Source organism: Rhinolophus ferrumequinum (genome assembly GCF_004115265.2).
Source record: "Rhinolophus ferrumequinum isolate MPI-CBG mRhiFer1 chromosome 15 unlocalized genomic scaffold, mRhiFer1_v1.p scaffold_54_arrow_ctg1_1, whole genome shotgun sequence".
In the NCBI taxonomy this organism is placed as follows: Eukaryota; Metazoa; Chordata; class Mammalia; order Chiroptera; family Rhinolophidae; genus Rhinolophus; species Rhinolophus ferrumequinum.
The window spans coordinates 16294486-16311450 of NW_022680357.1; the positions used below are offsets into that span (position 1 = coordinate 16294486).

The following is a 16965-nucleotide window of genomic DNA, read 5'->3' on the forward strand; positions in this document are numbered from 1 at the left end:
GAGAATTTGAGGGATGACGGGACCTCAAGTTGGGCAGTAGGAATGTCATGTGTGAAGTGGATAGTAATTGGTATGGATCTGAAGTTCATAAACAAACTGTTACAAGCTTGTGCCTGAGTGCCTGTCTTTCCCCGGTACATAGCACCTGCCCACATCACTGGATTGCCTGAGTTTTCAGCATGTCTACATGTTCTTTGTTACTGCATGAGAATCTTTCCTTAGCAGCCAAGCACACTTCCATGTCCAGAAAAGAGCAGCGCACATAGTAGAGATCCACACTAAATAATGAAGGAATAAAGATGACAGCCACACTGGCATTGACAACACCAGCTGCACAGTAGGCATTTTGTCAGCCTCCTTCCAGGCCTTTATTGTCACTGTCCTGCTCTGTCACACATCTGTGGTCTCCAAGGGAAGGCAGATTCTGCTGTGATTCTTGCGAGGCCGTTATTACACGCCCCTATTTTTGTCTTTTTTTCTCTCTGCACAGCCAAATTCCAACTGCTCGAGGCGGGGGTCGGGGTGGGGAAGGCACTGGCAGGGTTCTACAGGGGAGCAGGCTTAAAGAGAGCATCCCTCGGTGGGAAACAAAAGGAAATTCCTTCTCCACCAACTGTCTTCAGCCCTCGCCCACGCGTTGCTGTGGGGGGATTCAGACAGAAGCAGGAAACAGGCAGTGTGTTCTGAAGCTGGGTATCATTTCTAAAACAACCTCGGACTCTCCCCGTACCTTTTCACGAGGTCCATCTCTGCCTGGTCCCTCTTGCTAAAGAGCAGGTTTCGGCTGTTTTCAAAGACGTCTTCAATCTGGTCTGGCCAGAGGAGCAGAGCGCTGTTTAATTTGATATCCTTTTCTGCAAAACACACACAGTCTGCTTTCGGACACTGCTCAGCAGAGGTCGGCATGCAGGGAATCAATGCAGAACAAGAGGTCAACAGCCATGGGCGGGGGTGGGGGACAATGAATGGGTGGGCCCGTTATGGATGAATGACAGCCAACATTTACTCAGCTCATACCAAGGGCCAGGCTAGAAGGTAGATAGTGTTATCATCTTTGTTTTCACAGAAGGGGGACAGTTAAGCAGTTGGTCAAGGTCACCACTAGAACGTGGCAGAGCAGAGTTCAAATACAGGTCTAACCAACTTCCAAGCCTATGTTCTAACCACCACACTTTACTGCCTTCCTGAGCTAGGTCAGAGCAGAGTAGGACCCTGGGATGAAACTCCGGTTCTACTCTTTAAGCCATTTCATCCCATCTGAGTCTCGGTCTCCCTGTCGGTTAAATGTCAGTAGTAATATCTACGCCAGTTGCCCGATGCGTCCCAGGGCTCTGGTCAAAATGTCCTGGGCTCCTCTGTACCCTTGGAATTCAGGTGGCAGAGGACAGTGAGAGAGTCCAGGGTGCACAGGGTCAAGGGCACAGCTCCAGAAGGTGCCGGAGGGTGGTCAGGAGACACTTGTCCCCGCAGGCCCTCTCTCTCCCTCCCATCACCGTTCCCCCGCAACGCTGTGAACACCAGGTAATTCACAGGTATTTCCAGAGGAAAACAGCTCTGACACGTGGCTTGTGGAAAGCACAGCAGTTTTTCCTACAAACCTGGTCTCGACAAACTCTAACTTGTCCCCATAAGCCTTGAAGGGGCTCTAGGACCTCTTTCTGTTTACGCTAGGCAGGAGAAAGAAGGAACGGGCCCGGGCCTCCTCAAAGCTGGAACTGTACCGAAGTGATAGACGAACGAAATCTCCCTATTTATAAAAAGACTCAGCATTTGGAAGTGCTTTTCCAGGAATACCAGGAACAAGATACCAAGACAGGTATCTACGAACTAGTCAGTCCCTGGATATTTCTTCTTTTCATCTAATGATAAGATCGCCTCTGTCCAAATAAAATTCCTGTGGGAGGAGCACGAGTTAGCGCCTCTACCACGTGGGAGCACTTCAAAGCAGCCTCTGGTATTGATATTCAGTGGGGGGGGGGTGACTCACTCTCCCCCCTTCCGACTCCTTTTCCTTAAAAATATAAAGCTACGCATCCACCTGCTTGTACACGTATGGCTTACGGGGCAAGTCTGCATAATCCATCAGGAACTCCAGCCGTTCGATTGCATCTTTCAGTTGCCTCCGGAGTTTGAACACAGTGACGTCACTGGATTTCTTTAAGAATTTAATGAGCGTCACGAGCTCCTCCGTGTTGGCGGGAATCTCACTGACCTTGTCTGCGATGTCGCTGTACTGACTGCAGATGCTACAGGAAAGAACAGCCATGATCATCGTCACCATCGTCACCTGAAATCACTTTCTCACAAGACCCATTACGCAACACAGATGTGATTCCTATTTGGAGACTGGAACAAGGGCTTCCAACTTTCCTCCACCTGGAAATCCTGGATGGACGGCAGGCACGTGCACACTACACATCTGGGGTAACAACAGTAGAAACAGGAACAATATCTGACAGGCAGTTAAGTCCTTCACTATGTGCCACGCCCCCTTCTAATCACCGAACACGTATACAGCTCATTTGACCTTCACAAAGAGCCTAAGAAGTCGGGATTATTATCACGGGCGTTTTAGAATGGGAGAAAGCGATGCTGGGGCACTTCATCCACAGGAACATGGCACGCAGGTGTCAGAGGCAGGGTCTGAGCCGGTTCGAACTGACGGCATGCACATAAAACTGTCCTTGCATACGCTTCCATGTTCTTTCCTCCCCCCAGCTGTCTAAGATGTCTAAGATGCTTTCAAGGACTTAGCATGACCTTGAAAGCTACACGTTGAAGATGTAAAGTCACCATCTTGCTTGAGTTTGTGAATGCGCATAGTAGGTCTCCTCCACCAACTGGAGCTACCCTGAGCAAGAAATAAACTTCTATTGCGTTCCGTCACGACATCTTGGGTCTATGTGTTACAGCATCTAGCCCAGCAGACCCAACGCAGGTAGACGCTGTCAGTCTCACAGACTCCTGCTGGATGTGAATCCATCCTCCTCCCTTTTGTATGAGAATACATTGAGTAAATACCATGTGGCCACTGGCTATCAGCCTCTTGGGAGGGCCCAGAAGGGTGGCAGCAGACCTAGCATCTTCCAGACCCTCTAAAAGGTCCCGAGTACAGGTTGGTGATATCAGCAACCTGACCAACAAAACACCTTAGCAAGATCGAGGGATAAACTGAGCACAAGAAACACTGCCTTCTATAGGTAGAGACAATATCACTTCAAATCTACAAGGCCAGGGATCCCAGAGGACAGGGCTATCCTCTGTCTGGTGCAGGGGATGGCACAAGGGAGACCAACAAATCTTGCACCAATCTGTGCCCTCTCTCTACCTGTTGCCATTGTTTGCATGAGAATTCTCACCGTGAAGCAAACAAGCACTGAACCAAAGAGATCATTTCGTATGTCCACTCTGGGTCCTGCATGTTGGTCCATACTATTCACGTCACTGTTCTAGCGACTTTAGACAGTGTACCTGGAGTGGACATGAATGGCACGCCCACTTCCTACCAATGCACTCCAAGGTGCCCTCGCCTTTATGCCCAGAGCACCCCATTCTAGGGTACACCTGGTTACAGGAAACAGGAAGGCACCCCAGTCAGCAATGGCAGGACAACGAAGTGGCAAGGTCAGGGTTTGGGATCAGACGACTCAAATTCAAACTCACTTAGTAGGCAAGTTAGGTTTCCTTTCTGGGCCTCATTTTCTCCGTTCAGAAAGGGGTCTCCTATCTGTCTTACTTGCCTCATGAGTTATTGAGAAGGTCAAATGAGTCACAGTCACTATTTTTAAGACCAAAAAACGGTTAACTCAGCCACCAACCTGCGGTTCCTGCATCCTTAGAGATGCCTGGGTTCAGAACGGGACGCTTCTTTTCACTTATATTAAAAAGGCCTAAGAAAAGTATAAGTTTATTCCAATGAGGACGGATGCCCTAACCAACCAAACACCGTGTTGCTCTGATTTGACAGAAACAAAGGGTCTGTTGCTTATGAAAACAATTTCTTGATGCTCAGACTTTCCAAAAGTGTGAAGGCTGCAAACCTTTTACTGTCCTCGTCCCAAACGAAAGGGCACAGACACGGAAGACACAGACACGGAAGACCTGAGAGGTGACTCCAGGGGGCACACAACTCGCAAGTGGAAGGTCTTGGATTCAAAACCAAGTCTCCTGGCTCCCAAACCAGGAAACCCAGCGAGTCACCACTCAGGGGGAAAGCTGGGTGATGGTGGAGAGCACAGACTTTGGGGTCAAAATAAAGCAGGCTACACCCCAGATGTGCTGGTTGCTAATGGCCTGGGGTCTCGCATTCCTCATTATCATAATGGACAACCTCCTAGGGTTGTTGTGAAGACCTGTTAGATCTGTAATGTTCAGAATGCTTGCCCGGCGCCTGGACTATCACCTGTGCTGGTAAAATGGTAGCTGTTCCTGTCATTCATTTGCTAGTGAGTTTCTGACGTGTTATTTTTGTAAACTTGAAGTAGCATAAAAATGCTAAAATGACATAGATGATTTACATGTATATGAATAACATGATATATAACATAACATGAACAGTGGTCATCATTACTACTTCGTCTTAGTCTGCAGTTTAAAACTCTCTGAGCAAGAAAGCTACAATAACACGATTAGCCATTTTGTCACTCAAATAAGAGACACGGCAGCAGACAGTTGCTGTCCAGCTGCTCAGCATTCCTCCCTCTTCTGATAAGCGCAGACTCAGCTTCTTGGGGAGCCCCCTCTCCCTCTCTCAGCTCCCGTGGTCTAGGTAGGGCTGACATCCCCCAGAGCTGGGAACACCACGCAGATCTAAGCCACCTTCTTGGCCACAGTGTTGGTTTGGTGTCGCACAAATGAGTCAATCGGGCCAGGGTCACACGGGCCAGCACTTCTGTGAGGCAGCTGGAAAAAGAGAACCCTTCTTTCCCCTCTGGATGGGAACCTGGGAGGATGGAGGCCTAGAGCTGCTGGGCGCTCACTCTAGAGAGAGCCTGTCAGAGAATGGAGCCGCCACAGAGGAAAGATGACTGGAGGGATGGAGGCGGCACCCCAACTGAGGGCTGACGGCCTGAGGCGAGCAGCTGGAACCTTGCAGCACAGGAACCCCAACTTCCTGTTTTCACTCTAGCCAGTCTGTGCGGGCATCTACCCCTTGCAGCCCCAAACATCTTGACTAGTATGTAGGGAGCCATCAGTACAATGGAGGCGCAGTACTGGGCCTAAACGGGCTGACAGACCCCAGACCTAACAGCAGAGTCTGCACAGCAGTGGTTCTACAGGGGTCTGCAAGCGCCCTGTGCCTCTGCCGTCTGCTAGACGATGGGTGAGAGGACCTGCGACCTCCGGCAGCCAAGTCCACACAGCAGCACCTCCCCAAGGTTGCCTGCAAGAAGGCGAAGGCTGCAGGATCAGAGATGCGGCCCCACGATGCTTCCCCCGCCACTCAAGCCCCACGCCGCGTTCTCCCTGCTGTTCGCCTGCTGGCCTGAACCCGAATTCCTTGCCACTCTCACTTTGGGGCAGAAACAACTGGAACTAGAAGTTTAGTCTGGTCATTGTTAGAAGGCGGCGGATCTGGCTATTTCCATTCTCCCGTTGGTGCCAAACACCGCTGTTATTTCTGTGCACAAATAACGGTACCTGGTATTGGTGTTCCGGTTTATATCCACTTGGAAGTGAATCAGACGGTCACTAAGATTTTGGGCTCGCTCACAGAGATCATAATTTAGACACATGGCGTCAAGGCAGAACATGGCCAACGGCACGGAAATGTGCATGGACGCAATTTCGTTTCTCCGTTTTTTTATGCTGTTGATCCTCTGTAAAAAAGGAGCATATGCATAACTGAATTTGCCTTCTGTCTCTATGCACCTACCCACAGCCTCACCCCGGCCAGCCACGTCCGATGGTGAGCACAGCACATATGCCAACAAAACACACTGACTGCTCAGTGGACGGTCACCAAGGTGTGAAATGTCAAGTGGCATCTCTTACCGTCACAAAATCCTCAATTTCATGATTTTCTTTCAGAAATGCAGTGATATTTTGTTCTGCCATGCTATCCAAGAGGTCATTATACTTTTTGTATACATTTAAGTACCTTCCGTGTTGAAGAGCATAAAATCAAACAAACAAATACAGGTCACCCAATCAGATTAGTCAGAGTGGCAAATGAAGAGATCACAACATAAAAATTAGCCCAAACCAAGAGAGAGAAATATAATGTGGTAAAAGGTACAATGAACTGGAAATTCAGAACTCCCACTTCAAACGCCAATTTCGTTACCTCCTGGCGGCGTGAATTAGACAAGATATTTCTCTTTTTCAAAGATCAGTGTCTTTAATTTTAAGTGGAAATGATAACGCCTCTTAGGGCTGTTGTAAAGCTAACCTGTAACAATGTGTATAGACAAAGCGATTCATACTGAGCCTGACATACAGTGAATGTGCAATAAACATTATTTTCTATCCCTCCTTCCAGCTCTAAAATTCTGTCTAAATTTTAAGATGAAAACTTGGAACCAATAAACCTAACATCAATGGAATAAAGTTAAGTTTCCCTCTGTCTGTGAACAGACCATGCGGCAATGCCAGGGCCGGGTTCCCCCACATCGAGGATGTGTCTGGGAAGCTTCCCAATCTGAGGCCATGATTTTCAGACTAGGTCAGCAGCAGTTCTCAGCTGGGGGTGATTCTGCCCCCAGGGACAGAATCTTGGCCACGTCTGGGAACGTGTTTGGCTGTCACACCTGGGGGAGGATCTTACTAGCATCTAACGGGCAGAGAGGCCAGGGATCCTGCTAAAAAGCCTACTGTGCCCAGGACGGCTCCATAGTATGGAATTTGTGGGTCTAAAATGTCAAGCTGCAGCGAAGGAGCCCTCCTAGGTTAGGGTCCTGGTTTGCGTGGGACAGTCCAGGTGACACCTGTTGTCCCCTGGTAATTGCTAAGCACACCCTTTTCGCTCTGCCAGTGTCTCAGTTTGGAAGCTGCCATCTACGGCCACCCTAACTCGTGACTACCCACGTGAGACAGTCTACAGCGAGCGTGACGACTAAGGAACATTCAGATCACTGGTCCTCAGTCCCTTTTCTTTCAGCCCCAAGTCCACGAAGCTCTGAAAAGAGGAAGTCGCGTCACGATCCATTTGACAGCAAAAGCTGCCCTGAATGGATGTGAGGCCGCTGGTGTGAACATTCAGTGCTCGCTGAAGAAATGCCTATGTTCGGTCACAGGGTGCGGCCCCAGATACAGGGTGCGCACCCAGTACAGGGTGCGTGCCTGTGTCACTGGTGTAAAACCCAGTGAAATTCCCAAATGCCCAAGCCTGTCTGGCCCCAAGGCTTTCAGATAATGGAGCTGGGCCTGGAACTGAACTGGAATTCTGGTTCTTCTACTGACTTGCTGCATCACATTGGGAAGCTGACAGTGTTCTCATCTGTAAAATGGGGATAACCCATGGAAGTAAGTACTGGCTATTATCACGTCTTATTTCAGGTGCGTGGAACAGTGATTGTTCACCTGACGATGGTTAAGAATTCTAAACCAATGCGCCCAAAGGCTAATAACTAAGTCACCACTTACTTGTGCGGACCAACTTGGTTTTTCTGAAATACCACGAAAGCTTGATCCACAAAATCAGAAACCAGTTTTTCTTCAGGGTTAACAGTTCGAAGAATCAGATTACATCCTTTCAATTCTGAGAACAGGACAGATTCCACCTAAAGAGTAGAAACCACCATTGGATGCCACAAGACGTCCACCAGACACGAGAAGGAAGACGCATCAAAATGCTAAGCCCTACAGCGGGCTCATTTCCAGGACCCCAGCTGCAGCCCTACTCCACTTCCCCTTGGACAGGTCGGGCCCTCTCTTCTCTCCCTCTTGCAGGATTATCCATCTTTCTAATCCCTGCTCCTTTCAAGTCTCAAGTCCTTAGAGAGTCCCCCAGACCCCAGTGGATGTTAGGTTTCTCTGCTTCAAATTCACATTCTGAATTTTTTCCACTCGGCACTCATCACAGCTGTCGTTAAATTAATGTGTCACAAGCTGTTCTAGCTCTGTCATGGGATATAAAGACCACGAGGGCCTGGATCATATCTGACTTCGTCACTATTGTGACAGGCCCAGCAGGGGCTTGGCACATAGTAAATGCTCAATCAATATTGCGCGAGTGAGTGGATATTACAGCAGTGCTTGGCCCCGCTCTCCCATCACGTTTTCTCTCCAATGAGAAGCTACTAGAGATAAGGTTCTAATCCTGACTCAGCCACTGACTGGCTATGTGACCTTAGATAAGCTAATTCTCCTCTCTGGACTCCTGCTTTCTCATCTGAAGAAAAGGAGAGATACACTAGATTCTTCTCTCAGCTCAAAGGGGGGGGAAAAAGCAATGACTTTATCATCAAGAGGCACAAAGGGTATCTCGTCTGAAAATTCAAACGCTCCAACTTCTCGATGGCATGTGTACATCTCTGAGAAATGTTCTCGTTGGTAACACTCATGAAGGCTGCAAAGTCCCCGCTGGGGACCCACTACCTTCCACTGCCCTGGCCGCTAAGGAAGTTTCTGGTGATCACTTGTCAGAACAGACCTCAGAGTGCTTTCCTGGGTTACACCAGGTATGTGCTATTGATGACAAAACATCGAGTTAGAAGGGGGCAAAGGAAGTGCAAACGATCTGCGATCTGCGTCTTCCCTCTTGGGTCAGTTCAAAGGTTTGTAAGCCAGTGCCAGGTTTCTCTGCTGTGGCCGGTGGTGAAGACAGAAGATGGGGGATCATAGAGCTTGTGGACGGAAGGGGTTAGGGCCCCACAGCTGGTGCTTCCTTCTCCTGGGGAGAAGTCTTCTATTGAAACAGGAAATGTCGCCTCCTGTTGCCCTTTAAACGTGGCTGGTTCTCCCGCGCCCTGCGGAACCGGCTGCAGAACTGAGCTGAGGACAACGGCGGCCTTTTGGGTCATCACTGTCACTGTGTCTTATCCTCCTGGCTCTCTGATCCCGGACTTCTTGGTTCTGTCATCACCCTCGGTGCTGATGCCTGCAACTCTTCAGCTTTGGCATTTCCCTGGCACTTTGAGTGAGACAATTCTTCCACCAGGAGAGAGACTGGCCTGAGCAGCCCTTCCCGTAGTAACATATGTGTTTTTCGGATTATGAAAGTAATGGCTGCTAATGCTGGTTTAGCTCCTTCGTGCATTTTTAGCTTTAGAAAACCCTTCCCTTACCTCATCCAGCTTCGTTTTATTTATGCCTTTCACCTCTCTTCACTCAGTCAATCAGTATGAAATCAGTACAGCATCCATGTTTTTCTCAGGTTTTTTCCTCTTTTTTTTTTCCCCGCTAAGACAAATATTTGCTAACATTTGCTTTGGTTTCCTTCAGTAACTTTCCCACAAATATGCTTTCCTCCTGCACCCTGACAGCTATTTTCAAACATCACGTGCTGACGTTTTCCCCAACTTTTAAAATTCATGGTTAACCATAAATAAGGCAGGACTGGTAGGGGTGGGGGTACTGTCCATCTGTTGCTGCTCTTAGAGACTCCAGCTGAGCGATTACTCTCACATTCTCACTGCCCAGTTCAGGAGAGAAGTCTGAGAGGTTCGGGGCAGGACACAGTGCTGTGCGTGTCTCTGGATGGAGCACTCGGGGCCTGGGCAGCTTTTTCTCATAGTCTGATGAAGTCACTGGCATTCACTTGGGCCTAGCTTTCAAATGTGGAACCAACGGTGACCTGTGGCTACGTGGTCTTAGCATTACATCCACTGTATCTCCTACCAGCCGCTGCTGCGCTGTTTGCGGGAGCAGACCGCGAGCCCCGGGCTCTCCCAGCACAGCTGCCTGCAAACACTGCTGATCAGCAGTGGTGAAAGAGAGGTCGTGTGGTCTGTACTTTATCTGTCCCCAAGCCCCACATTTATCCTACCAAATTACAGGGTCTTCTCCTTCATTTCCTTCCTGGGGATACTGATTGTGGGAGAGCTGCCTGCTGTTTCTTTCCCCTCCACACACCCGGCTTTCTTGTTAGCCAGGCTCAGCTCAGTTCAAAACCCCAAATTCAGAGTTCTCTGATGGAAGCAACCGGAGAATTTGGTTTCACACGCTTCCCTACAAACCCCAACTTGAACCTTGGGCTCTTAGGACCAATCCTGGAAGTACAGAACTGCAAGGAGAACAGTGTGTAAGGGTATCCACGCATCATACATAATGGAAGTGGGGAGGAGGGTACGCGGGGAGACGGAAACACCCCACAGGTCCCTTCCCTATGTGAGGTCTGACACTGGCCCCCTTGCTACCTTCAACCACCCAGAGGGAAATAGAAGAATACGGAACACAAAGAGTCACACTCGTGTGGGTGACCCTGCCCAGTCCTACGTCTGCTAACACATGTCTACAATCAGATGAGCAATTCAACCCGGAAAGGAAACTGGAAAGCGCTTGGGTCAGGAAGGGAGGCGTCAGTCTCTGCCCTCGACACCAAAGTGGCTAAACCAACAAACATCTGGAAGTTCAAGAGCTGAGTCAGATATAGTTTTATGAAGATTCTTGGCAAGTTCATGGCAACTGCTGGTTCGTGAATGACCAGCCCAAGTTGGATATGGCTTGGGACACACCTGCCCTTTTGAGGTTGGCACCATGCAGGGAGCTCTACTCTCTCACACATTAACTGTCAATGCCCAGTTCTGGGAGGCATGAATATTTCTCTGTCCTCTTTCTGGGGTCACGGCAGGTGCACTCAGGATAGATCACCCCAAGTGAAACTCCCCTCATTGAATATCTTGTACAAACAGCCATTGAAAATATATTTTACGCAATACGTCAATCAAAGTACAAATGGATGACTAAGCGAATACTGTACCTTGGGGATGCCCTCAGAGTTCTTAATAATTTCCAAGAAAGAGTTGTGTATGAGTTCCCAGCAGCCATCAAAAGATGGACTGAAGACAACAATGGGCTCATTGACTTCCAGGTTGACCACAATCAGCTGAGGTGTGAAGAACTCCATCTCCTGGTAAGGCTCCTCGAAATCGTTCCCATCCTTCAGGAGACAGAAGAGAGAGCGACGGTCACACAGTGGGGCTTTCGAGAGCCCACGGAGTGGATTTCACCCGTCCCCAGGACGACGTGAACACCAGAGAAGGAAACGGAGGGCATCATGCACTGTTCGTGTTTCAGATAAGGGCTCGGGATGGCTTAGCCCAGCCGGAGCTCATCCTCTCCCTTTCCCCAAAGCTTTTATTCAGAATGTTTACTTTGCTGGGAGATTCCTGCATCGAATTTCCAAATCCTTCCCATCTTTCAAATTCAGCTCAAAATCGCCTCCTCTGGGAAGCCTCCCTGTTTCCTAGCAAGATGTAATCTCTTCTATTTCCAAACTTCCCATATTTCCATTTCCGCGTGGTATTTTACCTTTCTCGGAGAGATTTGTGTCATCTTTTCTACTCTAAACTTGAGGGCAGGATCTGTGTCTGAACCATCTATCTTTTCCAAAATATCCAAGACAGCATTCAGCACATAGCAGGTGCTCAACAAAAAACTTTTGACTGAATCTAAAAGTATAATTAGTTATCTGTATCCCTCAAATGAGTTGCTAATGAGCATACAGTCTATTTTAGACGCTCAAAATGTCAGCCTTCCTGTAACAGAAATATTGGTTTGGACCTATTCCTAACTCTTTACACAGGCTAGTCATACAAGAAAACTCATAAGCAACAGTGCCTAATGAAATTGCCATAGGGCAGCTATTAATATAAAGTACTTGTCTGACTAATTGCTTTTAGACATTTCCAGATCCGTTTAAGAATGACTGACATTTGTTGAAAACTCACTATCTATCAAATACCCATAAATTCCCCCTTCTTTCAGGCATAGGAAGATTTTATTGTTTCCTCCACGTGGAATTTTAGAGTGAGATTTGTGCGCACTTCTGAGTCTCTTCTGCTGAGCAAAGTAGAGAATTACAGTGACACCTAGAGATCGGTCCTTATCAGGGTGCTAACACTGCAGGCTGCATTCAACAGCCTTGGTTTCTCTGTTCTTTGAGAAATTATTCAACTTTATTCCATTTGGAAAAATGTTTAGAACGTAACATTTTATGCCCAGGCAATTTTAAGTTTTTATTACTGTTTAAGGTAAAATGTCCGCATGGTTTAAAATCCAAAAGAATCTCCCTGGATCCCTACGCTACCCAAGTTTAGGGGCTGCTACGATGTTTTGAAAACTAGAACTTAGTGTTTTTGGTTTTTTATTTCAACTTCGCTGAAGTAGTTTCATGAAGGAAGTAATTCACCAGGTCAACAAAGCCTTCTGTTCTTAGGGGTGCCCCTTTCAAAGGCCGAAGAACAGAAGTCAGTATCTGCAACGATACACACAACACTCCCCAAGCATCACGCCAAAGGCTGATAACAAACTTTTTTCCAACCCCTTAACAGAGAGGATGAAAAAGTGACTCCTCCTCCCACTGTAAGGTATATATTCTATTTTATTCAATCTCTAAATGTTCTTAACAACGTCGCCACTTCGGTAGATTTTCACCAATTTAGTACTAGGTAATTATGCCAGGAAAGCTTGCTGTGTATTCATAGAAATCATTTTTATAAACTAATAATGACCTGATATGTGTGCGAATAAAGAATTTTACGAGATGGAATCCTGCGTCTATCGTGGTTGTTTCCCCTCAAAAGGACCTCCTTCCGGCCCCCTACATACCTTGTATATCATGAAAAAGGAAACGAGGTCCTCGAGAGACTTAATGACCAGCTCTCTGAGTTGCAGTGACATGAAGGATGCGACAGAAGCAAAATATCCCTCAAGGGGCTGAGAGGAGTCGTAGTCGCTCTTGGGAGCAAAATGGACCCACTGCTCCTTCCGTGAGACAAAAAGCTGGGCACAGGTGGGGATCCATCTGTAGAGACAGGAGGGCATCCAAGTAAGAAGACCCTCTTCTGAGCTCTGAGAAGCCCTCTCAGCCATTCCCCACCGTCTGCGGCAAGGGCGGTGGCTCATTTCCCACTAAGCAGCTTTGCAAAGTAGCACGTTCACATTCCCGGCCACCTCACCTGCCCACAACCCTTTCCTGGAAAGAAAGTAGTAAGATTTGAACTAAGAGATTACTCTTCCATTAGCAATAACAAAATGGACAGGGGATACTGGTGACACATTCTATTGAGAGTCTATAGCTTTTTCGTTATAATCAGAGATTGGGGTGAAGGGACATGAGGAACTGGAATGTTTTGTGCCACTTCTCTCCCGGGCAAATGCCTGGCCTCTGATTCAGACTTTATGGGGTAAGGAGAGAAAGAGGAGAAAAGGAAGAGAACTTGGGAGGACAAACTCCAGTGTGGTAGAGACTGTTCAGAAGTTGAGAGTAGAAATTAGAAAACCGAAAGGAGACATGGATGCCTCATTGTTCCTGTCTTCTCTCTTCCCCCAATTTCTCATTCCCAGTGGGAACCACCGGCCTTTTCATCCTATCACGTTTCTTTTCTGATTGCTAGAAAACTACTACACTAGCAATCAGAGAAGTAATCACAGTCTCAGAGGTAATTATCATATTTCCCGAGTAGCTGCTGTGTGCCCGCCATTACACATGCATATTCTCTGGTAATCAAAAGCCAATGGGTAGGGATTCTCATCATTTCACATAAGGGAATTTCTCTGGCTTTGGACACAGTCCTGCCTGCATTTGCAAAGAAAAAGGAACTGTCTAAGTGACCCCAAAACCCCTAACCTTGTTTAGGGGCTGTTTATCTGGGCCACCTGAACACCAGCCATTCAAACGCACTGTCCTGTAACCCAGCAAGGCCATGCGGATTTCAGAGGAGGGAACTGCGTTTCACAAAGGCAGAAGGAGCCGAGAAGTGGGGGTTGAAGATCAGTGGACAAGGAAATGCAAAGACTGCTGGGGGATGGGGACATGGAAGGAAGCAGACAAAGAAGAAGGGAAGTCAGCGAACTGTGCAGACCCTGGGTTGGAAACCAGTGTTCACTTCAGAGAGTTTTCCATCTTTGTGCTCGTGTGACACAGCCCCACTCTGAGGCCCGATACTGACTTGTTGAGAAGAATCTGGCGCGCTTCCATGCAATGTTTCTGGATCACAGCCCGATACTCGTGCGGCTGCAGAGGCAGTTTTCCCGCCAGTAATTCCTCTGTTCGCACAAACCGGAGGTCTTTAAATCTGCCAAAAGAGAGGGAGCAACTGCTTAAGCTGAGACGGCACTTAATAGCAAATTGGATAGGATGGGCTCAAAGGCCATCCATGCTCGTTTTTCAATGAGAGGAGATTTGATCAGATCACAAGTAAGTATATCTGAGAAATCTGGAACTCGGAGGAGGGAATGGAGCATCTACAAGAACTCTGGCAAAGAGTAGATAAATGAGCCAACCCACAGGTGTTTACTGACCCTACCTGTACCTGTGTTGTGCTCCGCGTAACCCATCTGGGGAGGGGGGCTGGGAACCAACTTGGTATCTGGCTGGCTGGGAACTGGGATATCACGTGAACAAATCAAAATTATCATTTTACAACAGTGAAGACAGAGGACGGACCAAGCAGAGTCCCGTCTTCATGATCAAGTGGGCTCTTGAGCTACTACAGAAGCCGGCTTTGGTCTAAACCCCCAAAACCCCCTTAGACCTACCCCCAACAGCTGGCAGGTTCACCAAGAAACACAGCCTCCCCTGGCACTGTACCTCACGTGATGCCAGCGCTCAATAAATATTTGTGAAATGAACACATGAATCTCCCTCTTCCCTCTTCTGTGACACCCTCATCCTCCTGCTTCTCTCCGATCAGTGGAAGAGTTGCCCTTCGCCACTCTTACCAAGGCCTGTTTAGCTCACAGGGCCACCGTTTCTCTTCCCAGCATCAATTCCATTCATTTATAAACCACTTTTTCAAGTCATCAATGCCATCGTCACTTCCCCAGCGAGATCGTTGCTCATTTTCATCGCCCACTGTAATGACCTGCGGCACTTCTCCTCTTCCTCCTAAAATCCGGCAGCCTCCTCGTCTGTTTCTTTCTGGTGGGGGTGGTGACCTTAGCCCTCACGTTGCCGGGTCAGTCACAAAGCACCGCTAGGGAAGGCCAGAACCCACGGACCTCACTCACCATATACGTTGGTATCCAATCCTTGCGTGGCCCTCGTCACCTTCTGATAACTCTGTTACATGTCTTTAATTGAATCCAGACAAACTTCCCACGGTGGCCAGAAAATCTAAGCTTTCTTCAGATCACAACCCTCATCTGTCCTCCAAATGTCTCACCCTTCACGCATGACTAGTATGACCTCTTTGAAGTTAAACAGTGCAGGTCACGTAAGAAAATTACTCTGCATCATTTCCTCCACAAACCTTTCTCACTGCTGATTTTCCGGTTCCGCTGACAAAAACCTCTTAAATGATGCTGGCTCACTTTTGTGCCTCTGCTGCCTACATGTCCTTCTCTGGGAGCCATGAAGGGCAGGTGGTAAGAATGCTTTCTTCTCATCAGAGGCTACAGGTTCAGGAACTTGCCATCTTCAGGACATGATGAAATGAAATTCACACGCAAATCCTTTTGGTATTAGACTCCTGGCAAGTTCACCAGCCCTGAGACTTACCTCCTTGTTAATTTCTAGGTCACTCTCTTTTTTGAGGCCGTCAACATGCTTGTAGTTAAGGCAGTACCTTCATGTACGAGCTACACTATGCCAGGTGCTGGGCTAAGTACTTCACCCAGCATCCCCACGAGGTAGGTACTGTTGTTATCCCCATTCTGCATATAAACAAACAGGGGCCCAGAGAGAGTAACGTCCCCCAAATCACGTGGCTCAATAGTGACAGAGTAAGAGCCAGAGCCCAGGCAGTCTACTTTCAGAGCCCAGCCTGTCAACCCTTACTCTATACATCTCTGCCTTGTTAAACAATCACTATCTATCTTTTTCAGGGTCCTGATTGGCACCTCCAATGCTTTAGAAAACTGAATTCAGTTCAAAGAAGGAATGTGCTTATTTCTTGTCATTGGTGGGTTCCATCCTAGGTTGACTTTCCCCACAATTCGTTTTAAAGTCAGATATAAAATTAAGAACGTGAAAAACAAGTAAGTCCTCCAAGATGAAACATGTTCTGAGCTACATAGAGATCCTCCCCAAAACAAAATATTGCGCTATGTTCAGTCAATAAAAATGAAGTAAACATAGTTGCCTCTAATTTTTCTAATAAAGAGCCCAGATGGTGGCAGCTCATCGTTTCATTAGCCTGACCTTTCAGTGAACTCTGGTGGCCTTACTCTCCCACCAGGATTTGCACCCCCTCTGGAAAGGCCCATAGGAAAAGGCCAGTCTCTCTTCCCAGCACAACTGACGAATGGATACACAAAATGTGGTGCAACCCAACAATGGAAGAGAACGCAACCATGAGAGGAGTGAAGTACTGACACACGCTCAGTGTGGATGAACCCAGAAAACATGATGTTCAGTAAGAGAAACCAGACACAAAGGGTCACATGTATGGTTCCATTGATGTGAAATGTCCAGAATAGGCAAAGCCATTGAGACAGAGAGCAGATTAACGTTGCCAGGAGCTGAGTGGCAGGGAGAACGGGCAGTGACTGTCAATGGGCACCTAGTTTCTTTTGGGGATGATGAAAATAGTCTTGAATTAGAGAGTGGTGAGGGTAGTAAAATTTGTGCATATACTAAAAACGACTGCATTGTACATTTTAAAAGGGTAAATTTTATGAATTATACCTCAATTTAGAAAAATGAAAGAGAAAAAAAGGGACTCACCCCTCCTCTGCACGCCTACCGTTCCTATGGCCCATTCATCATGCATGAATTTGACTGAGACCGCTGCCCTGCCATGCCCGTGCTGGCGCTGAGTTACACACAGGAATAAGATGCAAGCCCCCATGTCTCATAGGTCAGGGAGAGACAAGCGGGTAAACATGCAATGACAGTTCAGCGAGGCACGGGTCATCATG

General features: G+C 47.8%; 1 protein-coding gene across 5 annotated transcripts in view; it reads right to left on the bottom strand.

Moving 5' to 3' along the window:
• The window catches only part of DNAH3 (dynein axonemal heavy chain 3), a 121555-nt gene that overhangs the window by 91686 nt on the left and 12904 nt on the right, over positions 1-16965 (bottom strand). For 4 of the 5 annotated variants that reach the window (XM_033102055.1, XM_033102054.1, XM_033102056.1 and 1 more), the window contains 8 exons: positions 14055-14180; positions 12712-12907; positions 10862-11041; positions 7585-7721; positions 5995-6100; positions 5641-5819; positions 2062-2246; positions 731-854 (listed from right to left, as the gene is read on the bottom strand). In XM_033102055.1, the coding sequence (XP_032957946.1) occupies positions 731-854; positions 2062-2246; positions 5641-5819; positions 5995-6100; positions 7585-7721; positions 10862-11041; positions 12712-12907; positions 14055-14180 (1233 nt within the window). Of the gene's footprint in view, positions 1-730; positions 855-2061; positions 2247-5640; positions 5820-5994; positions 6101-7584; positions 7722-10861; positions 11042-12711; positions 12908-14054; positions 14181-16965 lie in introns of those variants that run through there. The other variant, XM_033102057.1, reaches the window with a different exon arrangement.